This window comes from Agelaius tricolor, unplaced genomic scaffold (genome assembly GCF_023055355.1).
Source record: "Agelaius tricolor isolate 1412-34295 unplaced genomic scaffold, bAgeTri1.0.p SCAF_3, whole genome shotgun sequence".
NCBI lineage: Eukaryota > Metazoa > Chordata > Aves > Passeriformes > Icteridae > Agelaius > Agelaius tricolor.
In genome coordinates, this window is record NW_027269263.1 from 30,628,244 (window position 1) to 30,654,314 (window position 26,071).

Below are 26,071 nucleotides of genomic sequence, written 5' to 3' on the forward strand. Positions count from 1 at the left end.
TTTGGCACTAACAGGGATGAGTTATGATGAGAATCTGCCACGAGAGGGAGCACAGATCTTGCTGATGGGTGCAAAGTGCTGGCAGGGGTATAGCACACAACTGTAGAAATTTGGGGCTCTTGTAGACACAGTTCCTTGGGCTTAACCAACATTCTTCTCCTCCCTCAGCCTCCTTCTGGCTTATTTTAGGGCAGAATATCACAAAGTAAAGCAATGAAAACACTGTCACTGCCACTATCAGTGGCAGCAATATCATGTAAATTCATATTACCTCAAACACCAGCTCTTGTTTTACAGAATTCCTTTTGCAGCCAACACTAAAACTTAGGGGGCAAAGGGGAATGAAATGTGTTGGGGAAAAGAATGAGTCAGATTTTATGACCAGAGTGGAAGTTGTCCTGCCCCAGGAGAACAGCACACACAAATTATATATTTCACAGTGGAAGAAAACAGACTAGAAGAATTTAAAAAAGCATTATGGTGACTTCAGTTTTGATTTAGGATAACACATCAAGCCTCCTAATTCATCCCTGTCTCCCTCACACAAGCTGAAGCTCCACCCTCTACAGCTAGAAACAGCAGTTATGCTAACTGTTGTCTACTTGGCTCCAACCCTTTCAGTACACTGAGAATAACTACTACATGTGCCTCTTCCAGCCAAAATTCAGCAACTCAGTGACCCTTCAAATCTACCCTCTTGCTGCTTCTCTCTGAAAAAAAAAATTTGGAAAATCACTGCTGTCCTACCACTCATTAAATAGGCTTGTTGTTCTTGATGGTACACCCAGGTTGCTGGGCAGCAGCAGAGCCATGTAACTACTCATTTTCCCTTTCTTGAGCTGGACTAAGACAAAGCATTCTGCAATTGCAGCTCCTCAGCAAAAAGCTCTTTCGGAAAACAAAAGTAATGGCCATTAAACAATGATTTCTCCAAACTGTATTGCTGCAATAAGGTGCCTTTCTTTGTCTAGGTTTTCTGAATGTTGATGCATGAGACATTTGACATTTCTGGAATTCTCCATATTACCAGCATGGCAGTATAGTGAGCACACCTGAACGCTCTGTCCTCTTTTAAAATACAATTCTTGATCTGAAATCACTTCTACTGAAATAGAGAGAAAGAAAACAGGCTTCCTCAGAAAACAGAAATTATTACAAATATTTTTGTCATGGAGACACTTTAAGAATGTTACCTATCGAACCTCTTTATGAAGAGTTCTGAGGAAAGATAATTGTTTCCTTACTAACATTAATGTAAGCACACAGCCCTTCAGAAAGGTAAGTGCATGCCTGAATATTACTAATGCTGTTGGGGATTTTGTGGGTTTTTTTCACCTCCTTAAAAGAAGAGACCCAAACTAGAAAGCAGTTTACTTTTCCTTACAAAAGGAGAAACTGCGGTAGGAGCATGAGTAATCATTGGGAAAATTATGCAAGATCTAGGAAATTAATTCTCTTCCCCTACATGCATTGCAAGATTTCTTGTAGAGATTTTCTGCTCTCACTAATTAGTTCCCCTCCCCTGCTGCAGCCGAGGTAATGATAACAAACATACACAACAATGTCTCACCTTCAATTGTAAAAGTAGTGGCCACACACCTTGTGAATGTGCCACAGTTTCTCTGTGATGTCTCTTATAGTGTCTCACTGATTTAAAAAAAAAAACACACCACTGACAACTCTCAAGAATTCCCTCTTGCTCTGTAACTGTTCAGCACAGGTTGCCAAGTTGTAGCATTGTGAAAAGCAAAAAGTCTCTGCAAGTCAGTCCAGTATTTGCCATGGGCCTCCTGTTAAAGCCTTTGTACTTGAATAATTCATCCAGAAGAAAATAGTATCTTTAACTGCCACTTCTATAAGAAGTACTTCACAAAACTTTAAGGACATCTCTGAAGAGCAAAATTATTCCCAGTTTTAAATCTCCAACCTGTATATTTAGCATATCTACCATAAAGCATCATTAGCTTTTATTCAGTGTTTGCATGTTTTATTCCCTGTTCAAATTGTGATTTTCAACTGAAGAGAATAGCTGAGAGGAAGGAGCGTATCTTATGCAATGATTGGCAGGAAACAAGGACAGCACAGGCTCAAACTGGCTGTTCTAACATCACTGTATGACCTGGTTCAACATGACTGGCCAGCTGTCTGCAGTCCCTAGTGAAAAACACATCGACATTTTATTCAGTTCTTATGTAACTGGTAGAGCTCACCAACACCAAAAAAGTGTCACAAGCACAAGGCACCACCAGGGTATGGCTCATGTTAAGTGGAACCTACTACCTGTTAGCTCCTACACCAATCTGTTGGTTTATTTCATCACTTTACAGGGATATCATCCATACCTCTATCCACCACTACATAACAGTATTTCTGGAACCTTTTGGGGACCTCTCTTACACAACATCATCATCTGAATTTGTCTATTACTTACTGATTCTTTCTCTGGTAAGCACTGCTGAGTTTGAGCAACTTCTCTGCTTTTATACTTTCCTGGGAACATCTACTTTTATAAGGACCTTCACATTTACTGTTCAATTAAATACCTGCAGTTGAGAAGTAATGTATGTCAAAAGTGTATCCTCCATCCCCTGGCTTGTTGAGAACCCTGTACCTGTCTGGAGTGGCCTATAACATCCAGAATGAGCTGCTTAGTATCCATATTTGCTAAATTTCTTGGTTATGTGTATCTCAGCCTAAAATGCTTAATTATGGCAGCAAAAGCACATTCTGGTGGTCCAGACATATAAACCACAAAAAAATTACCAGAAAATGCAAAGGGTAAATGCCTGCCTTTATTTAATATACATGGGGTTTTCTGAATATTACTGTGGACCAATCAGGATTTTCACTGTGGACAAATCAAGATTTAAAAGCCAGGAATTACTTATCATTTTACAAAAAAGACTCTTCAGAAAGTTATTGAGTAAAAAATTTATAGAAATTTAATTTATGGCAGAAAGACTTTGGAAAAAAGAAAGAAAATTGAATCAAGAGAACTAATCTTAAAATTTTTAATTTTAGAAAAAAATCTAAAAGACAAGAACTTAAAATTTACAAGTAAGAACAATTTATATCTGCAACAATTTTCACAATCAAATTCCTTTTTTACTTTCGTTTGTTCATGGTTTACCCTTTGTAAACTGCTTTAGCCAAACAAAAGTTACTGGTCACATTATAAAATAACAGATTGAAATGTAAGGTTACATGACACCAGATAAGATGGATAATCCAATGACTCCTTCCCTTTAAGACTACAGCAATGAATGAATTCTATTTGCAATTCTTAGCCATCATAATAACCAGAATATATTGACAGCATGCAGAGACTTTACTATGCATCAGTGGCTGTGGTAAGATGGTAAAGTAACGTTTCTGTAGTAAAAACATTTAGTCCCAAATCATTACTTGTTTTTAAAATGTGTTATTAACAAAAAAAATGCTTCTTTGTATACTTGAATAACTGAAATGCTTGTTATTATGTATTATCCCATTTAATTTTTCTTTAGCAATTCTTCAATGTGTTTAAACACACTAGCATCTTCAATGGTTGGTGTTATCTGAAAAGTAAGAATACAGTAGCATGTAATAATAAATAAGAATTTCATTCAGAGATCCTTCTAAATTTATACTTCGAAAGCACTCAAGAAAAAAGTATCTGTAAAGCTCTGAAACATGACAATCTTTTGCATAATCTGCAATAGAAATAAAACATGAAGTACTACCTGAAGTCATGGACCAGTTGCAGAACATTCAAGAGAATCAAAACCACCATGTTGTGCCTTTGGATGTGCATGTGTGTCTAATTCACTGAAGCAAACATCTCTAACTTACCTTGTATGGCTTTCCACTGACAAGTGCAGAAAGAGCAGAACGTGGGATCTTGCCAGAGCGTGTTTTTGGCAGCTGTGTCACAAACATCCCCTTCTGGAAAGCTGCTACTGGACCAATGTTGGTCCGAACTCGCTCAACAATCTCTTTCAAAATCTTACTCTCTTGTGTCTTTACACCTAGTGAAGAAGGTAAAATCCTTTATCTTTTCTGAGATTTTTGCAAGTGTTAATGACATCAGTTATCAGTGAGTTCTCACCTTGTTTCAGTACACACAGTGCAAATGGAACATGTCCTTTTAAAGGATCCTCCTGGCCCACAACAGCACAGTCTGCCACAGCGGGATGGAAGAGAATACACTGAGGGATGGAAAGGAAAACAAAACTGAACCAATAATAGACAACATTTCAGTGAAAATAATGGTATGGTATGAAGAAATAACATAGACTTTTTCTTACATTTTAACAGCAAAAGGTCAGTACACCTTAGGATTCCAATTACATGTGTTGAAGATGTACATTTCTATATATATTATTATATATACTCACGCATGCTTTTCAAACAAACAGAAGAAATAAAAACTTTAGCAGCACAAAATAGAAATATTGAACAAACCTCAGGTAATTTCCTTACAGCTTTGTGAGAGTATCACGTCTTTGGTTTTATTAATGAGATCTCTGCTGGAACAAATAACGTTTGTCTAACATTATGAGTAACATGGAACTTAAATGCAGGGAGTAAGGATGAAAACCACAGAAGCACTCCTACTACAGACTTACGAAGTCTATTGGTTCATTTTCTCTGACTCTTTTTTTTTTTTCATTCTTTGTTCCTGTAAAAGCATAGTTTCAACCAAGGCCAAATACATGCCCAGCCTTGGCTTGCAGCCAGCCTACCTTAGCTCACTCTCTTGAAAACATGAGATCTCAGCTTCCTGCGACAAAAAAGGGAATTAAACCAGAGCTTCCTTCCTTCCTACTACATGTTTACACAACATCACATTGATAAAATATATCAAACTCTTTTTTAGTTAAAAAAATGTAAGCTTCCAATTAGCCAGTTGAGATACTCACTTCCAGGAAAACAGCCACCAAGATGTCTCAGTATGTCTCAGACATACATCTCACCAAGATGTATGTCACCAAGTCTGGGACAAAGCTGGCCTTAAGATGCCAGCAGTTGTGAATCCTCTTCCAAAGCAACTGGCTCTTCTTACTTTACCCCCTCACCTTGGGGCATTTTGCTCTCAACAGTGCTTTCAGCACTTTTCAGTCCTCTGAACTCAACCACAAGGAGGACCTAACATGACCCTACACAGAAGCCACATAATGTGATAGTGCTTGTTAATTTATCTGTGCATACAAGGACTATGTGCTTGCTAATAACTGAACTTCACATATTGTGTTGCCAAAATCAAAGGTTTTAGGAATAAAGACACTTTTTGGTTGTTTTTATTAAGTAGGAATACCATATTTGCATTGGCTACTCATACAATGGTGCAAGAATGTGAAAGACAGGAAAAGTACAGAGAAGACAGGAAGAAAAAAACTGAAAGAATGGAAAGCTGAAGCACTGTTGCCCCAGTTTAAAAAGGGAGGTTCTTGTATGACCTGTTTATGAAACTGATGGGGAAAGGAATAATTCAAAGGGTCTATGATAACCCATCTTCAAAACACATTTCACCATCCTTAGGCTTTATAGTCAAAACAGGAAGGAGAAACTGACTCCACGTGTCATGGTCAATACAGCACACACCAAGTAGTTTTTAGCAAAATAAATCCACTCAATGTGTTTCTAGCACACTTTGTCAGAAGCTATACTCATTTCACAAACTATGATGCTAGACATGTCCCATGCCAGAAAAAAGGCAAATGGAAAACACTGACCTGACAGTAGATGCATGCTCTATCAAAGTACAGAAGCATGACCATTTATGTACAGCTTTTGAAACTGGATTATTTTTCACAGGAATTAGATATTATATGCACAAACTAAATATAGAAGAGTGCACTGGGCTTATACCAGAATCAGAAGGGCAGAAGAGCCTGCTTCAAAAAGGTGAATATACAGAAATGCATTTGAATTCAGGTGCAGCCTACTTTGTCCTAAAGTCATTGTATCCACACTGAAAAATCATATAGGGATTAATCTTATGCAAGTTCAAATCCCTACAGAGTTTCAATGCATCACATATACTTAATGCGCTTTGGTCACTTACAGGCCAGAGCCTCAGTAATTCCATTTCCTGATATAAAAAAACATTTTTTCCTGCTCTAACTCTTGACCATGGCCACAGAAAACTGATAGGCTTATATAAAAAAAAAAAAAAAAGAACAAAAAAAACAAACCCAAAAAACCAAAAACAGGAAAGAAAAAGACAATGAATTATGGAAAAGTAGACTATTAAGTCTATATCCACAGTAAATCAGTAAATACTGTTTTCCACAGGAACACAGAAAAAAGATCTACACTCAACTGGCATTATCATCAAATATCATAATTACCTACCAGGCATCAACAGGACTATCTAAGGTGGAGACCTGAATGTTGCCAGATTGTTTTGTTGTACCTTGCTTTTGTACTTCGAGTCTGTCATTCATAAGTATTATGGTTAGCTGGAAGAGTGTAGTTATTGTAGTATTTTTTTACAGTCTATCCAAAGTTCTATCAACATGCCTCTGACTTTTCAAATGCTAACTTCAAATTACTGAAACTAGTAATTAGTAAATACCAATTTTAAAATTATCAAACTTCATAAAACAACTGAAAAGAAGAACAGAAACAGCACTAGACATTTAAAAATTGTTTAAAAGTAATAAAAAACTTCAGGAAGTGGAAATGGTTTTCCCAGTGTGATCACTGGGCACAAGGATGGATGGCAAATGCAACGGAAGACAGAAACATTGTGGTCAGGGGTAAGGGATTTCTCATGATAAATTCCTCAGTTCTCAAGTCTGTTGCCTCAGATAGACTAGATTTGATTAAGCTTTTTTTTTATTTTTCAGGAAGGGGCAAAAAGGGACACCAGAGATTTACAGACCAAAGAAGAGGGATGGATCAACATGCAAGATGAGGTTCCCATGATGGCCACCATTCACTAATTGGCCATGTAAACTGTAACATCTACTGCATTGCAGTAAACATGGAGCTCCAATAGTATAAACAGATACATTAGACAAAGGAAAAAATTGTGTGGAACATAACAGAGATAAAATACTTAGTCAAAGCACTAAGGAAAAACTAGTTAAACTTGTAATGCAGCTAAAATGTAAATGTAGGTAACATACTTGCTCAACAAGGTGATTGCCAATTACATGGTGATTCAATGGACCTCTAATTCTGTATTTACTGATCTTACCAAGGAGGGAATTGTGGTCTTCTTAACACTTTCCCATTTAACTAGCAATTTGCTGTGCATGCACTACCATCACTTGTTTTTTAGCTTTGTTCAAAAGGTGAAGAGAAAAGCTTCTAAAATGTTAGTGTCATGAAACATTATTCATATAACATTCTAGGGGTAAGACCTAACTAGCAGGAAGGAAAACAGAGATGCTGAGCTCAGTATAATGGATCCAAAGGTAATACAGCAGGTGAGGTGATTCAATTCATCATTTGTTACAGCAGCTTCAGACCCAGGCTGAAGCAAAGAAAATGCCCCCACTCGGCCCATGAGTAGTACAGCAATAAGGGGTGGGGATGAGATTCCTGCTGTGCTTCAGTAAGGGAACACAAAAAGCTACTTCTAAGGGAAAGAGGTTTAAGCAGACTGAAAGCATCTTTATATCTCCAAAAACCTGTCAGGGCAGCAGCTGTTTCAGCTCCCTGGCTGACCAGTCCTTGATGGATTAATGTTTATGTGAACTTGTTCACTTCTGTGTAATTAGAATTTCTACCATTCTAAGTTTTTTAGCCTTCAAAATAAAGTAGTCACTAGACTAACAGACATTATAAACCAAAAACCCAACTTGCAGATTAGTTTCTAATTCAGTGAACAGTGAAATTCAGAGTACTTAAAAGCATATTTTTCTCTTGTACACGCCCAGCACACCTTTCCCTATATTCCCTGAATAAGCAATTGATATGTCATCAGGGAAATTTGTAACTAGCAATCAATCACAGCAACTCCAGAAGGGTGAGTGAACAATGATATGAAATTCAGACACTATTATGAACTTCATTTTTTTCAACTTTTTTGAGTTGCATGGGTATTACATTAATGACTTTCAATTTAACAGCAGGGTTTTTTACTGAAATTTTCATTGTTCATTTAGCACTGCTCATACAATAAGAGACAAAACAGCTGTCAAAAAACTCTGAAGTCTTCCCACCAAGAAAAAGCACTGAATATTAATCTCTGAAAAAAAAAGCAGCCAACACTGATCATTGTATTTTAGGAAAAAAAGTTTCTACTCCTAAGTAACTACACCAGTTGGTGAAACTACCTGTCACACTGATACTACACTATCCTACTGTATTCCCAAATAAATACATTATTTGAGCTAAAAGGTATGCTTCCCACCCTGCCACACTGCTCCTTTCTTCCACCTTCAAGTACCAAATTATGCCTGCCTTACCAATCCCACACTATTTATTGACCCTGCTTATTATTGACTAAATTTGTTTTTTTTCTGGAAAGCATCTTAATAGAAGAACTTGAAACAGGAAATACTTTGGTTAAAAGTACCAATGGAAATGCAAACAAAACAAGTAGAAAACAAATGAGAGATCTTTCTGTGTGAGATTTTGAGATGTGAGATGTGATGAAATGTGGGACTTTTAGTCTCAGCTTCCTGCATTCATCTTTCACTCTTCTATTTTGCTGTCAGGCAATGCTCACCTCTTCAATCGCACCTGCAGAAATTCTGTGTCCGGCAACATTGATCACATCATCAGCTCGAGACAGGACATACAGATAGCCATCTTCATCCATATAACCAGCATCCATAGTATCATAGTATCCCTAAATACAACACAATGAAAAATAAATTCTGAAAGACCACTAGGAATATTCCTTAATTTACCAGGAAACACAAAAATAAAAATCAAAATAAAAATATATACCTGTTTCACATTATATATGCTTTTGGTGCTTGAAAGACTTAATTCCGTAATATTTGTCACCATTTTTGTATCATATTATCCTGTGCAGCTTCCCTTCCAGAAAGGTTTTGTTGTCTTTATTAATACAGAACAGAAAAAAATAGATAAACCCTGGCTTTATTCCAACTCTGCTTATTTTGATTCCTGACAGCTTGGAGAAGGATGCTGCCTGAATCTACACAAGGAAAATGGAATTACTGCAATATAAGGACAGTTGTCAAATTCCACCTAAAGATACTCCTGTTTGCTGTATCCAAACATACACTGTCATCATGATGCAATTGCACACTAAGAATAATTTCTGTGATCAATTCACTCATTTACTTTCATTGAGCCAAATCTTCCACTTTGGGCATTTGTATAGGGCCAATCTACCTATTTGTACAAGGAAAGAAGTAAGCCAGTCCTTGGATAGCTCATCTGAGAAGGAAACATAACTAACGCAGCAAAGAGGCTCCAGTGTATTCAGATGTACAGTGGACAAGTGTTATTTTGGAGTGATATGAAGTTAGCATGGCTGCATGCCAGCAGGAGGAGTGTATCTGAAGCTGTGCTAGGGTAAGGTTGCAGGTTTATATCTTAGATTAAATGACATGAAATTACTTTTTGGCTCAGAAATTTATGGTTTACTTCTTCTGTTTCAGATCTTAAAAAAACAACAGCATACCCAAGAACTGAAATTACAGGTGACAAAGGATTTATCTTGATATGGTTTAAATTATATATACATATATCAAAGGCCTCCAATGAAATTGTGACAACTTATGATGAACTGTTTCCCAGTTTAAATCTATTATCATTCAGTTCTGAAGCATTACCAGAAGTTTAAATAATTGATTTCATAATTCTTACTGGAAACTTTTGGAAATACAACTTCTGAAATGTTTCTTCATTTTCCCAAAGACTTGAGAATGCTCCAGGAGGCAAAGGCAACCTTAAATAGAAAGGAACAGAAGGAAGTAGTAAGAAAAACAGATATAACAAATACAACTCATGTTCTCCATTCATTCTCTGTTTTCAAACAAATAATCATTGTCTACACAATTAGAAAAAAAGTTCAGCTTAATTACATGCTGGTAACCAATAAAAAAGGCTATGTATTATTGTCATCAAATGTATATAGCTCTGCAGGGTATCCAAGACCTTACCTTTTACATAATGCAAGCACCTCAGTAAAATAATATTTGGTCTAGTAAACACTATATACTGTATTATAAATACATTAACAGCATTTAGCTTTTAACACTTCTAAGGACTAAGTATCTGTTTGAAATTTATGCATACACACTATGATACAAGCAACTGCATTATTACAGGTCTCTCTTTCTCTAACGCCCATACACACCCACACATGCATAGACAGATGAATTATCAGACACACAGATCTTCAGTTTCTGTAAAAAGATAAAACTCAAAGGAGTTCAATCACAAGAATCTGAATGAAAATGCTTTTCTGTTTAAACTGTGCCTAATACTATTGGAAATACTGGAGAAGTTCTGTGAAAGTATATTGATACAAGTCACTAATAGAACTTTCTAAAATAATTGTACTTAAAGCTGCAAAATTATGGATTGCTTTATTATTTGAGTTTTGAATACATACTAAAACCCTTCTTCAGTCAATGATATGGGCATGAGAAAATATAGGACACTTCACATACATATCTGCCAGCAGAGAAGCTGCAGAAACCTCAGCTAAAAAAGTGCTAGTTTCTTTCTTCGAAGCTCTGACAGGGTCAAACACAGATTTCTTTAACTGCCTGAGAGATATGTATTCAGGCATATCAACACAAGCTTTATGAAGTTTACCCCTAATAACAGAGATCATGTAAACAAACATATTTATTTACATAAAATCATAAATGCACCATACAGATTTTGCTAGCATATGCCTGTCTTGCTAACTAGCAAGTATTTAGCCAGAGGTATTTTATTTTCTGTGATAGTATCCCTGTGACACCAGAAGGCAACATCTCTAGCAAAGAAACAGTTCTCTGTAGCATAGCAATTCTAGTGTCATTACATGTCTATGATGGTCAATCACAAGAACAGGTGCCACCAGCCCTGTGACATGTACCAAAAAGATTTACAAAAAGAATAGTTACATATACATATATACATATATACAGAGAGAGAGAGAGAGAGAAACACACTTCAAAAAAATCTTAGCTATGGTAAAACCAGTACAAACTACATTGAAAAGGTCATATCATCCAGTAATGATTTGAATGCCTGATTTTCTACAATCCTAGTTTTTTCAGCTTAATTCAGGTCAGATAGCATAACAGAATATACTACTATAAATACTACTGCTTTTTCTCTGAGGGTTCTGGCTCAACACATCCCATACATCACATTCCTTGAAAGTAAGGGTAAGGAATGGCCAGAAATGTCAAGACACTTCCCACATAGCTACCCAGGGCTCAGGAGGGCAGGTTGGCTTCTGCCCATCTGGAAGAAATTCAGTGCCCTATTTTAAGCCTTTCAAGCTTAGTAAGCGTCTCTGTGATATAAAAACATGACCCATGGAGTGCTCGCCTTGGAAAAAAAGATTAGAAAAACAATATATTGATCCTGGTGTTTGTGTATGCATGCATTTAAAAGGGAAAAAAAAATCTCTTGTTTAGATTCAAGAAAAGCCACCAGAGAGTGGCAGTTACTATGGTTGTTACCTGGTTGCTAATAGTACAGCAATTCAAAACAGCCTCAGTAATTGCAAATTTCGCACTTTAAATTTATTTAGCAGTCTAACATCTTTGTGATGGGAGAGAAAGAACAATTCATATTGATAAAGTCCTTAATTTCCCCACAGCTCTATTCAATACTTTGCAGTTAGTCACTGAATCGAAAAAAACAGGTTTATTGCTGAAATTAGAAAAGCATTTTCTTTTCTGTCATTGTTTAAAAATCTAAACAGAGAAGTGTGGAACATATCACCAAAAATAAAAGCCTCACTTTCACTATTTGGTTTTCTTGTCCTTGTTTGGATTTTTTTTTCAAATAGGGAGACTGGGGGTGTCTCATGTTCCAGTTTGGGGGGGGGGGGGGGGGGATTGCTTGTTTGTTGGGGTTTTTTTAGGAAAATTGTATTGATAAACACATCCACAGAGCATATTTTTTGTGTGTCTGTGGAAGCCAGACTGCTAAATTAGTGGCTACCACAGGTATCTCTGCAAACCATATCTTAACAGAATACAGACATCTGAAAATCTTCCATGGCTTTCTGTGAAAGATTACTTGCAATTAAGACCACATTCATCCACTAAGCAAAAAGTGAATGCCCTCTTCCATGTGTCAGTCTTTCACCACAATAACTCCAGAGCAATAGCCACAAACAATTCTTTAATGAAAGCAGAGTTCTTGGCATCATGATTTAGTAGAATTTCTAGGTTCTGTGCAAACTCAAATTAATAAAGGTAGAATAATTCAGCTTGCCAGAACATCATTATGCGTATTGAAATTTTGTCAGGACATCAGAATTAAAATGTCCAGAGCCAAATATACCTCAAAACCACTGCTGTCTGTGGGAATGCTGCCATAAATTCCAAAGGGAGCAGAAATGGATCATAATTACATGGAAGGAGCCAGAAGAGAGAAAATGAGACTGTCCAAAAATAAGAGCAACCTGAAAACAGACATCTCTTGTTTTTATCAATCTCTCCATAAAAAGGAACATTTTGAGATGTTTGATATGGGTCTTTCTTTCCCTAGAAAATGTAACACACACCCACAATAACTCAGCATTTAAGAACTGTTGCCTCTTTGTCTAAAAACTGAGTTGATACGCAAGATCTTTTGGTGTTATTTTTACTAAGAGATATATTGACCAAAAATGCCAGGAATGCATATGTAAGCATGACTGCTTTCCTTTCACAAGGGACAGGAACACAGAAGGCCAAGATAGGAGTAAGTAGGTTCCTTCATTATCATTTTCAAAATACACAAAGAAGTTTGCTTTGCTTGGTTTCCCCTTGGGACATATTTACTGTATTTCTGTAGCTGTCTGTTACCAGCACTGTAACAGCAGTACAAATTATGCTATTCTACATTTACTCCAGTCAAAGAAAGATTAAAATTGTTGAATTACAAGAATACAGATCCAGGCCTGTTTCTCATTTAAAGGTTGAATACATTTAAAACAGCATCAGGCAAATGAGGCAAACTGTGTAAATTAATGATTTAAATCATATGAGTTCATTTAACAAAGATTCATTCTGGTTACATTTTACAAAGATAAGCAAGTAATTTCATTATAAATTAGAGAGACTAAGATGAATGAGCTTGACAGCATCACAAAAAAACTCTGAGGTATTTTAACAGTAACTGTTTTCTGGTACAGAATTTTAAATGACAGTTATTATTTGGTTTTTTTAAGCATTGTTTCACAGTTCATTTATTTTTCATACAGCAATGGTAGACCTTTCAAAGAACAGTCCACCTTTAGGTTAGCCCAAGAAATCTGACTCCCACGTAGCATATCCTTTCAGAATGCCACTCATCAAAATGGTGTAAGATTCCTTGTTAATGGAACCAAGCAATTATAGACAGAGAACCCAAAAGAGAATTTGCACAGAAAAGGAGATTTCTGAAATGAAATAATAAATTACTGGAGATGTTACCTTGCTGGAATTCAGAAAAGACATTCTTTTATTTTATGGTAGGCAATGATACTCAGAGTTTATTCATTAGAGCCAGTCAAAGTAAATACAAGCCACTGTTAAATGAGTTTGGGCTTCTGAATGGAACAAAATAATCTCAACTGGCAGCTATAATTATTACTTAGCATTTATGTAGGGTTGTGCATAAACATCACTCTTACAAAAATTTTTGATTGCAAGTTTGAAAAGCATCTGGAAGCTTTTTCAGACTCTAGGAACAACAACACAGAAAAAAGGGTGAAGAAGAGTAGAGGATCTTGAACGTCATCAGTCTGCATGAAATATTACTTTAGTTAGCTGAAAGGAGTTACAAAAGTAGTCGATCTCAGTTTGGATTTTACTTTAGTGGGAAAAGAGAAAAAGCCATCAAAAACTAGTGAAAGTGCTTGGAACAATTTCAAAGTAAGGAAAGTTCAAATGGTATTTACATGTACTCAGCCAGAGATCTGCTAGAAAAACTATCTTTGGACAAACTGCTCTCCATTGGAAGACCTACTTAATGTTCTTTCTGTAAAGGGAAAAGACAAAGCTGATAATCATATAAAGGCTGTTAGGAAGATAAATCTTTTGCACAGGTATTTAAACTGACTTTCCATATAACACAGGATGAAAGATGCCATCTACTAAATCCTGCCTCAACCCCACAACTTTTGTTTAAAATAGGTATCTAAATTAGGCCTAAAAATATCACAGTAAACCACCATACTCCCAAGAATTTATTCCAATGTCTTAATAATTTCACTACTAAAATAGTGCTTTATTTGTCATCTGAATGCATCTAGCTTCAGCTTCCAATTTATTTATACTAGATCAAACAGCCATCTCTCACAGATTATTTTTTTCCCCTGGCCTTTAAAAGGTTACTATTTTACTGATCTTGGGTGAATTACATACCACAGGTTTTCATATTTTTCATACCAGGCAGATTCTAGCACTCAGGTCACTCATTCATATTTTCCTCAAAATGCAGTCACTTTCTCAATAGTCTTAAAATACAGTTGTAAGAACCAAGCATAATGCAGCAATGGATGTACTAACATCACATCCACAGACAGTAATGTTGGCTCCTCTTCAGTTTCCCTACTCAATAACAAGGAATCATATTGCCTGCAGTTAGACTAGCAGCTACATATACAAGTGTATTTTCAAGTGTGCATTAATTAAAAATATCTATTTCTTACAGGCTGTAAGAATAGATATTTTAAATACTGTACTTAGGAAAACTGCAGGCCTCAAGCAGCCCCAAAGAGTCTCTACCAGGAGTTAGTCTAGGATAAAAACAACCAAAAGCTGCAGTTTACCACTTCTGCACAGCTGTCATTGTAAGCAGTGCATGACCACTCTCCTCTCCAAGAAATCCTCTCCAAAAACACTGAAGTATGTTTCTCAACTCACCTATGCTACAGGTGAAGCAAATCCCTGTGTTTCTTCATATTTTACTAAGCTGTATGAGCTGTATATACTAAGAATAATAGTCAGAACTATCCTGAGTCCCTCCAGCTGCAGGGGGACATGCTCTGGGCTGACAAACAAACACTGCTAGCAACAAGGATCATCTCCACTAATTTAAAGGGTCTGTACATGCAGAAGACTGCTGAAGAGAGAAATGCCTTCTTTGAAAGAAGACTTCATGAAACCCTGTTTTAATAAAAAAATAAAATAACACAATAAAAACAGACATGATAAAATAATAGTATCCCTGTGAGATTACACTTTCTTGAGTGATATGCTGAAAAAAAAAACAAAAAACCAAAAAAACCTCTCTCTTTTCATTATTAATTCCTTTGATTGCAGCAAAAGTCATACTGAGCAAGATAAAACAAAACAAGTGAAACAACCACAAATCAATATATTAACACATTTGTAATCCCTTGAGAAAACATCTAAATGTGGGGCAACATTAGGGAAGTCTGTCTTTCAACTTGTTTGGCAGAGTTGCTAAACCCAGAGTTCATTCCACTCCTCTTTCGGTAGATAAGGCTAAGTACCTACCCTAAGCCAAGTGTGCCACTCCTGCAGGCACTGGAAAGACATGAACACATCTGGAAGGTGATTTACTCCATCCTAGTTGAATAACTAGGCATGAATAATATAATGAATAACAATAACTAATCTGGATATCTAAGCAACTAGCTTACAAAATACCTTTTCTCTCTCCATCGATTACAATCCTGTGTTTTACTATGGCTTCAAGCACTACAGAGGTGAGAGCTTTGAAAGACAGTTTTCCACCCTGAGCTGGGTTGCTGATACTGCAAACCAAAGTCTACAAAAGACTGGAGCAATTTTAATTACTTGTGCTTGGTATGGATGTACATACTCAACAATGGAGCGAATGCCCAATCTTATACGTGTCTCCAGAAAACGACGCCTAAATATGAATCCGCTTACTCGGGGGAGCTAAACCTAGGCCTCTGTGTCCTGCTGGCTTAGCTGAAGATGCTGAGAATGAGGCAGGGTATAGACTTCATCCTGAAAACACACATCTGCATCACACAGTACAATAAGTTCATGTGATACTACTTAGTCTCCACAGGGCTCTAGTTACGTAAGACCAGTCGTACAGCTGAGTAAAAAGCCTCCCCACCTCGGCAGCTCCACCTCCCACATGAGCCCACCCACACTGCTGGCGCTGCACGTCTGCAGCTCCAGTGCCTGCAGCTTCTGTCTCTCACCCCCAGCTCATGTGCCTCAGCCAACTGAAAGCCTCAGCTAATTGTGCTAACAATTCAACAAAATTGGTACATCCATCCCAACGCTTCAGCTTTTGACAGATTTTCAGTTCACTGAAGGTTAATACTAATCTTTGCATTTCCTTTCATTTGTCTAAGCAAGCAGTGAAGACTGAGCTACCACAACTCTCCAAAAATCTACCACAGAAGAAATGGATGAATACATTTCCTTTGGGACTTGTATTATCTTGCAGTTAAAAAGTGTTCAGTGCTGAAGTTATTTTCTGTGACTGAAAAAAAAGGTGGGCACAGATACCACATTCATCACAAAGCAGGTGTCTCTCTCTGAGGAAAAAAAAAATGTTTGAGGAAAATGCCATTAGTCTGAAAGTCTGTAAAACATCCAGAATACAGAGCTGACATGGGCTGTAAAGAGCACTAGCCCATAGAATGCTACAAGAGTAAGGAAAGATCCTGGCAACAGTGAGAAGGGAGCAGGCAAGATAAATGTAACTGATGTTCACAGGATGATCTAAACCGAGTCATTTTTATCTAAGGAAATGTGCCTTAGAAAGGTGTACTTTCAAAAAGAATATTAGAATGTATGGAACTCATCTGTCAGAAGTCTGGTAAATACTACTAAAAATCACCTACATGATGCACAGCAGGGTTTTTTTATTTTTTGCCTGAAGTCCTTTCCTGCATGTATTTTGTCCAAGTACTGGTCCAAATGAACACTCTTTCATGCAAAGCACACACAGGAAAATCTTGTTGATTTTTTTTTTTTTACAGAGAACAGAAAATACATGTTCTCCCTCTAAGAAGGTGCATCAGTTGAGATTAGGAGATCATGAAAGAAGAGGCAGCATCACACCTGTAAACTGAAGCACACCAATCTATACTGCTGTACTATTTCACTAAATGGAAAGATACAATAGTGAAGGGAATGATTCAGTACCTTGCTCATTAAAAGAGGAAAGCATCATTCTGTGCCAACATTCTGATAATTAGGAAAATGGTAAACTTTGCTGTAGTGTAAGAAAAACTCATCCATTCACACAACTTTGTCTGCAATTTTTCAACATTAATGAACATAAAACATTCAGGGAGTTTGGTATCAGTATCAGAGACAGACAGACATGCTTTTCAATCCTCATTACTTCAATTATTCTTATTTTTATATAAACTTTAGTCAAAAGATAATCAACCCATGTAGGAAGTTTCTTTTAACTGTATGATATTTATTTTTCTTACTTTACCACAATATTTCCCAAAGTCTTTGCCTTCACTGGTTTCTTATTTTCATCCAGAATCATGACTGTAAAAAAATAATATAGGAAGGAAACTCAAGTTTAGTAGTGTATTTTTAGGTGAAGGTAAATGTCTTTCTTTATGGATATCAACTTATGTCACACTTCAGAATGGCAATACACCAAGCAACAGAAGGAATTAAGTAATTTGGGAGTGCCAAACTGGACAATCTCACAACTTGATTAACATTCAGCCTTAAGTATAAAAAGTCTTAAATAATACTTGTGCTTTGGAAGCAGAAATAGCACAAAGTCCCAAAAGGGAATAATAGAACTAAAAAGGAAAAGAAGCTTCCATACTGGAAAATCTAAACTTCTACACAGCAAAGAACCATTAAGATATCTGACAAATATAAATTAAAATATGTGTGTGACATGAGCAAGAAATAACAACCAAGATGACTGAAGCCTAACCCAGTTCACGTGAGAAATACTATTAGCAGTAAATATCTGGTTTTCACAGGCTCTCAGGAATCTCAGAAAAATGCCCTTCAGCTAACAAGGTTCATTGTAGTCTAGCATGAAGAGATCAAGTAATTCTTGAAGTACCCAAAGCTGCACAGCAGGGTAATGCTCAAAGTACAGGACAGAATCCAGACTTCCCAAATGAAGCCATTTCCCTGGATGGCAGGGCTTCAGTGAAAGCATCCATATCCTGATAGTGAGATTTCTGAGTTAATCATCTGAAATAGCCTCTTTTGTGCAGTTATCTGGGAAATTAAGCTACTAAAACCATCCACTCCATTTCAAGGTGTGGGCATAAGAAAGGAATGACAGATACCACCTTGGCCTATGATAATGAAATTACTTAAGGTGAAGCAACTAAACCATAGAAAAACAGGGAGGGAAGATTGTGACAGACTGGGCTGATAAGAATTACATGCTTTTTGAAGCCTGCCCAAGCAATGAAAGCAATGTTCAGCTGTATCTAAATCTCTACAAATAATCTTACATTCTGGATTACAAAGTTCCAGAGGACATGCGGAAAAGTGGATGACAGACTTCCGACAAAAACTCTGCTAAAACCTATATGAGTAATATCATATCCTATCTCTCCAAAGAGCACCAGCATCTGTAATTTATTCCTTCTGGCTGAAGCTATTCCTTTGAAGATGATGGTAATTTTAAAGTAACTGAAGAGCCTGCTGGAAGCAATGGCTCCGCACACAGACACAAGCAAGTACACAAGGCCAGTTTTACACAGACCGACTTGTGTAGCTGTCAGTGTTTTCTCTCGTATTTTTATGATACTAAGTAAAATCTAACCAGTTTACTGTAACTGTTTCATCAAGTTACAAATTCCAGTATATATCCTTGCAAGCTACATACTTCAATGTAGAAAAACTTGGGGAAGTGACATACTATGCTGCTCACTCCTGAATTACTGAAGAACTGACTCGTTTCTTCAAAATGTGGGACCTGCTTCAGTCTGAAAATGCATTGCAATTACCTGCAAAGGTTCAAGCAGATCAAGGGAAAAGCACAGTATAATTTCTGATTAAAGGCAACAGAAATTAATTATCTTGACTCACTTTTAAATGCAATTTGTGCCACCTACACTTTGATATCATAACTTTTATTCCCTTTGTCCCTAAAACTCACCAACAATTCAGTTTCTTTCTAGCAATATGTAATAGGAAAGAATTTTTACATGTTAAAACAAAAAGTAGATCTTGCAACTTCCTTTATATTGCAGCATGTCTTTACCAGCCCATTTAGAGTTGCACGTATAAACTAAGACCACTTCTAACTGGCATAAGGATCTCCTCTACTAAGTATAGTAACAGCAGGAAAACAACACCAAAGAGAAGTGGATGACAGCAAGACAGCAGCCAAAATAGAGTAATTTTTAAAAATCACTAGTTTGTGAATAGCTGCATTACAGGACATATTTGGTCAAAGACTGAAAGTAGTAAAATTATTCTGTAAATCTTTAGTGAATTTCAGTGCTCATTTTTTGTTTCCTTTATATGGTATGCTAAAGACATTTCCATCATTCTCTTTGAAGACAATTTTTACTTACACTAGTCCCAGTGTTCCAAAATATTCACCAGAAATTTTTATAGTTTTGTTACTCATATTTCTTCTTAGTCCTGACTATCATCTGATAACATGTGTGATGCAATTACATTCTTTCACCCTTTCCTACCTACTAGAACTCTGGAGAAACTTCATGGCTTTATTTTTAAGCTATTGCTCATCATCACGCCATAACTGTAAGTGCAGAAACCAAGAGCTGCTAAAAATATTTGAGTTTTTTTAATGTTCACCACCATTGTCATGTATTAAAAGAAAATAACAGCTTAGATCTTTCTGACCAATTATGTGAGAACTTCTTCTGAACCACTTGATCTTTAATGTAATTATTTTTCAGATTTCAAGAAACGTTTTAAAATTGTGTTAAAACCAGGGTTCCCAGGTATTAAAATGCATTCTTAATCCTGTAGCTGCACCCCTACATGCAAATACCTTCCAGACAATGAATTCTCATCCTTTTTGTGCTGGTCCATAGCCTACCATTTCTCCTGGCTGGAAATAAAAATGCTGCACAGGTACTGAAAGACAGTTTGCTTAACAACTCTCTCAACTTCTGCAGAAGTGCAGAAATGCATATAGAAGTATAGATGAGCAATGTGCCAAAGTATATGCTAGCCTTTTCATATAATAAAGGCAGAAGTAGTTGATCAATTTTCTTGAAGATGACTCTGAATTTTTTATTCAGAATCACATTCTACAAAACACAAGAAAGCAGGGAGGAGGAAAATATCTTAATAAGATTGTAATTTTCTTTTACTACAGGATATGACAGTTAAGGAGCACTTACTCAGGAATATGACAATTAAGGAGCACTTACTCAGGAATATAAGCAATGTCCTTTCTTAGTAACATTTTTAGCACAGTCTTACCATTATATCCTGGCACTGGTTTTCCTGCCTGTCCAGGTGGAGGTGTTGTAGAGTTCCCCAAACCAATGCAGGAAGCCGTAATTGCAGAACCAGATTCTATTAAGAGAACACACATACTGTCAGTTAAGGCTGATTTTAGTTCCATTCAGTATTTACTAGTTTGAAGTTTTTTGATGCACAGCACATCATAATTTTTTTTTAAAAAATTCCTAGACAAACAATGGAAGATTTAGAATTCACGGAATCATAGAATATGCTGAGTTGGAAGGGACTCCCAGATATCACTGAAGTCCAACTCCTGGTCCTACACAGGACACCCCCAGGAATCAAAACATGTGCCTGAGAGCATTGTCCAAACACTTCTTGAACTCTGTCATGCTTGGTGCTGTGATGCTTGGAACTGCCCTGGGGAGCCTGCTCCAATGCCCAACCACCCTCTGGGTGAAGAGCCTTCTCCTAATATCCAATCTAAACCTCCCTTGGCTCAGCTTCATGCCATTACCTTGCAATTCTGTCACTGGTCACAAGAGGAAAGAGATTGGTACCTGGCCCTCCATCTCCTCTTTTGAGGAAGTCGAAGGCCACTGTGATGTCTCACTTCAGTCACCTCCAAGCTGAACAGACCAAGTGACCTCAGCTGTTCCTCATACAGCTCCCCCTCAAGGCCATTCACCATCTTTGTAGCCCTTTTTGGGACACTTTCCAATAGCTTTATCATTTTTATATTATGGCACTCAAACCTGCCCCCAGCACTCACGGTGAGGCTGCCCCAGTGCAGAGCAGAGCAGAGCAGGACTGTCCCCTCCCTTGCCCAGCTGGTGATGCTGTCCCTGATGCACCCCAGGACAGGGTTGGCCCTCCTGGCTGCCAGGACACTGCTGACTCATGTTCAGCTTGCCATTGACCAGGACCTCCAGGTCCCTTTCCATGGCACAGCTTTCCAGCCTCTTATTCCTCAGCCTGTACACCCAGGGTTGCTCCATCCCAGGTGCAGAATCCAGCACTTGTCTTTGTTTACCTTTCTTGTCTCATTTCTCCTTCCTCTGACAACCTCTCTATGTTCATTCCAATTGGCCTGATCCTGCTTCCATCTCCTGTGTATTTCCTAGTCACACTTAAGTAATGACGGGAGTTCTTAATTCATCCACATAGATCTCTTCCCCCTTTGCCTGATTTCTCGCCCATCAGGATGCATCATTCTTGAGTCTGGAGGAAGTGATCCTTGAATATCAACCAACTCCCTTGGAACCCTCATCACTGCAGGATCTGTTCCTACAGGATTCTTTCAAGAAGACCTTTTGAGGCTGAAGTTAGATCTCCTGAAGTCCATGATTACAGTCTTACTGTCCTGTTTCCTCCTTGCCCACTACTGAATTCCACAACAGTCATTACACCCAAGGCTGCCCTCAACTTTCACATCTTCAACAAGGCATTCATTACCTGTTTGTTGGTATAAGGCTGAGGAGCACACCATGCCTCAAGGGATCCTCCACTACTTGTGTCAGAAACTCGTCATCAATGCTTTCCAGTAATGCTGACACTTTCCTAATCATCCCCACAGTTAAGTAGCTAGAAATCCTTCCCTCCTCACCTTCCTGTCTTTTCACGTAACATTTTTATACTACCAGAGTTGTTATCATAGAAGAAGAATAAATACTATCAAGTCATATAAAAGAGAGTCTAAGACTGAAAAAATCCCAGTTGCTCTTCACTCTTCCCCACTAAGGAAACAATCTACAGAAATTACTTTGAAATGCTGCTGTAACTCTGAGCCACAGAAAACAAAGTGTAGCAGAAACACAGGATGAGACTTTACTTTAAAAACATGACTATATCATTCTGATGATATCTCAGGTCACTTGGCCTGGAATTCATAGTCCATGCCACCTAGCAAACAAAGTAGGTTTGTCTCCAGCTGTATATGTATATGTATATCTAATCAGTATGTTCAAAACTATTTTCAGTATGCTTGCACCAGGAAATTAAAGTCATTTTTGCTGTGAATTTTCCCAACCTCCATAGCATTCATCTTCCACTTCAGAAGTTATGTGACTCTTCAAGTGCTTAAAGAAGGAAAAACAAAAACAAACTTACAGACTCTTGTAGTGTTTTTACAGTAGGTGTCAGTAAGTAGCTGAAAGTTTAGCATTTACAGCACAGCTGAACTAGGGCCTAAATACAACTGTGGGACACAGAATAAAAATTATCAACCCTCCATGCTAAAGAAGACAGGTTAAAAAGTTGGCTTTGTTGTTTCCTAATCTTTCCCCATTCCATCCTCTACTCCAGCTAGTGCAAATTCCCTGCACAGTCATGGGGGAATCTTTTCTTCTAACACACAAAACACCCAGGCTACAGTTAAAGTGGTGACACAACATCAAAATAATCTACCATACCCCATCTGTGATCACACTGAGAAGTTGTAGAAAAACAAAACGTTTTCAACAGTATTTTCTGTTGTTTCATCTTCAGTATGTATACTGAAGAATTTTCCTCTTTTACTTGGAACAGAATGAACAGTGAATTGGAAAAGACAGTAGAACAGAGAGTTTTCTTTTTGACTGTGCAAGGAGAAGAAGTGGAAGCACAGTGTATATGTTGCTTTACATGCTGCACAGCAAGAGCTACAAAACAAACTGCAGCAGACAGGCAAGAACAACAGTCTCCTATCACCAAAACACAGGAATTAGGTTTGCTACTGAGAGACAGGGAACACAGCACCACTGTAAGCCTGATGTACCAGTAACATTGGTGTGGACTGGGAATTGACAAGCATTTCTCATCAAGAGTCTCAGTCCAAAGACCCTGAGGGGAGTGGAAGAATTACTGAAAATTTGTTTGGGTTTGCCTGACTCTCTAGTACACTGCTAATGAAATCAACAGAAACTTGAAAGGAAACTTCATTTTACTAACTTGTCTGGTTTCTTACCTGCTTTTTGGACAACAGTGACTAAGCCTGAATGAAAGTCCATTTATTCTGGAGAATCACAAGTTCTAAAACTTTGTGAAAACGTCTTTAAAACTGTTGCTCTTTCTTCTTTTCAATTATCAATGGAGATATAATTTTCATATTTACTCAGTGCTCTAATCTCTAAGCCATACATTCAGTTCCCACAGGGCAGTAAGACTTTTTATATACATGGAAAAAAATATGGGGGTTTTGGTACTTGGATCAGATAATAATTAAGAGAGGGAATCCCAAAAGCATCTGCTCTTTAGGTTAGGTTAGCTGTTCCTGAATGCTAAAGATTCCCCTTCAATATAGAATCACAAAAGGAGTACTGTCAGAGGACAGCATGAACCTTTGTGCTGTACATTTCTTGGGAAATCAACATTTATCTTTCAAACAGGATGCTGGATTGAAATATCAATTTCCCAAACCTATTAGGAAACAACAGCCTTTTTCTAGGACAGTTTTTTCTATCACCAAGAAAACAGTCTGAGTTTAAAGGAGAATTCAATTCAAAATCCTCCTGAAAAGAAATCATCACTGTTCAGAAGAACACAGGATTTTAAGTGTTATTTAAAAGAGATACTTTCCTTAACAATTATGTGTAATACAAATACTGTGTGGCCCTTTATTAAAGATTTCCAATAAATAATGTTGCTTATGAATCTTTGGTTTCAATTAAGGTTGTTTTCTTTACAATTCAATTCAGGATCTATGTTCAGGTTACAAGATTCAGGTCTGAAAAGTTGAAACAGTAACAGTCTGAAAAAGGATAACACTTGTCAAGTGCACATTGTATTCCACCTATGCCTTAAATCAAGTTTCTGCATATACGAACAGATGTCCCTTACCTGCCACTCATTTGTTTATAGGTGAAGATTCTCTGAAGTTAATGCATAGCACCTAGACAGATTTCCAATGCTGAAGACTTTAGGAACTTCCATATTTTTAATGCAAGGAACAGAACAGTAGGTCTGACTTACAGTCTCTTTTGCAAACATTTTGCACATTAACTGTCCACTCACTAAGCTACCAAGTTAGCTTTCCCTCCAGCTGTGGAAGGCTTTTCAGGGGCAACCAGATCATAAAACCAATTTCCTTTCTGTATAACACCTTAAGATGTGACAATGAAACAGCTATTTAGAAGAGCAATGTTTTATACTGGGAGAACAATGTTTCACAACTAGTCTGGTAAAAGTATTCAACATCTGCTCTGAGTTATAATGAAAACAATATGGTGTACCTCTGAGAATAATGAAAAGCACTTCATTGAGACAAAAAAGAGAGACTTACTGAGAGATGGCCTTAAAATCAAGGCTGTTCAAGTGTCCCAACCCCCTCCTTATGCTTCTTCTTTTCAGAATAAGGGCTAATGTAAAGAAATAGTCCTCAATAATCACAGATGTGACCTTCTTTGTTTTGTCCCACTCTACCAGTAAGTGAGTGATACTATTATAAAGCTATTTCAATATTATTGAAATATCCAGTATAAATTGGACAGCTAATAAGCAGTCTGATACATGACCTTTTTTGCATTTGCACCTTGGAAAACAATTCTTATGCCAAAGAAGGTGCTGCTGATCCAGAAGCAAAAAGTGCACTCTCCTACAAGTAGCTAGGGTGCATAAAGCCTGTGACTTTATTAATCAGAAAGCTTCCACCTACCCATGTGCCTGATTTGCAGAAGCTGCATTCTGCCAAATTATGCAGAGCAGCAGCTAGAAGGCTTTGTGCTCAAAACTCTCTTTCTCATTCACAGTCAACAGTCAAGTTCAATCAAAATAAACAGTTTTGAAATAACTCAGGACTTTCAAGATGAAAATCTACCACTTACTTACTCTGTGCCACTTATATTCCTGATACATTATAATTTCTATACTATGTCTCATATTTCTCAACATAGTAGACTGCCATGCTGCTGAAGTATTGGTTTTTTGGTAGGAAATACCTAGGCAAAATACACTGCATTTTGGAATGAATGTTTGAGCTTGGGCTGTGCTAAGTTAGTAATGTAAAGCTGTCTGCTTTGAATTTCTCAGAAGGCAATGGAGAGCCACTAAAAGCATACAAAAGAGGTAGGAAGTTGTTATGTAGCAGGAGAAGGAAAGAAGAAAAAGGAGCAACTGTCATACATTAACATATTAATGAATGCAATAAATATAATACACAAAATTCTCACTGTGGCTATGCTGTTTTGAGCTATTCTTCTGGCAAGGCTGTCACTTTTGTTGTGGGGAATTAAAAGAATTACTACAGCAGCAGACTGCACTGATAAAATGGAAAGGAGAGTCTGTGTAGCAGGAAAGCTTAGGCAGCAACTCATTACAAATCCACTCACACCACAAGAATGTACCTCTGAAGAGACTCCTTCCATATGCTCCCTCCACACAATGGTCATTTTCATTATGTCAGAAAGGATAAATGAAGAATTCAATAAAGTTACAGCAAATGCTTTTTGGTAAGGCAACAACTATTGGGCATTCTGGAACAGAAAACCACAGTACCTGATGAACTACAGGACACAAAATCTGCATCACAGTATACCATACTGCTTCCTTAAAATAAAACTGAATCTAACACATCACAGAAATAGTATGCACTGGCAGTGTCCTGAAGATTCAGGGCCCAGATCATCAAGCATTCACAC

General features: G+C 37.3%; 1 protein-coding gene across 1 annotated transcript in view; it reads right to left on the bottom strand.

The window, feature by feature from the left end:
• Nucleotides 1–2,997: 2,997 nt before the first annotated feature.
• ACSS3 (acyl-CoA synthetase short chain family member 3) overlaps nucleotides 2,998–26,071 on the bottom strand; it is a 65,365-nt gene continuing 42,291 nt past the window's right edge. The window contains exons 10-16 of the mRNA XM_071423355.1: nucleotides 20,475–20,570; nucleotides 17,513–17,576; nucleotides 9,781–9,862; nucleotides 8,666–8,788; nucleotides 4,088–4,187; nucleotides 3,832–4,007; nucleotides 2,998–3,557 (exon numbers count right to left, since the gene is read on the bottom strand). Of these exons, the coding sequence (XP_071279456.1) occupies nucleotides 3,492–3,557; nucleotides 3,832–4,007; nucleotides 4,088–4,187; nucleotides 8,666–8,788; nucleotides 9,781–9,862; nucleotides 17,513–17,576; nucleotides 20,475–20,570 (707 nt within the window). The 3' untranslated portion in view covers nucleotides 2,998–3,491. The remainder of the gene's footprint in view (nucleotides 3,558–3,831; nucleotides 4,008–4,087; nucleotides 4,188–8,665; nucleotides 8,789–9,780; nucleotides 9,863–17,512; nucleotides 17,577–20,474; nucleotides 20,571–26,071) is intronic.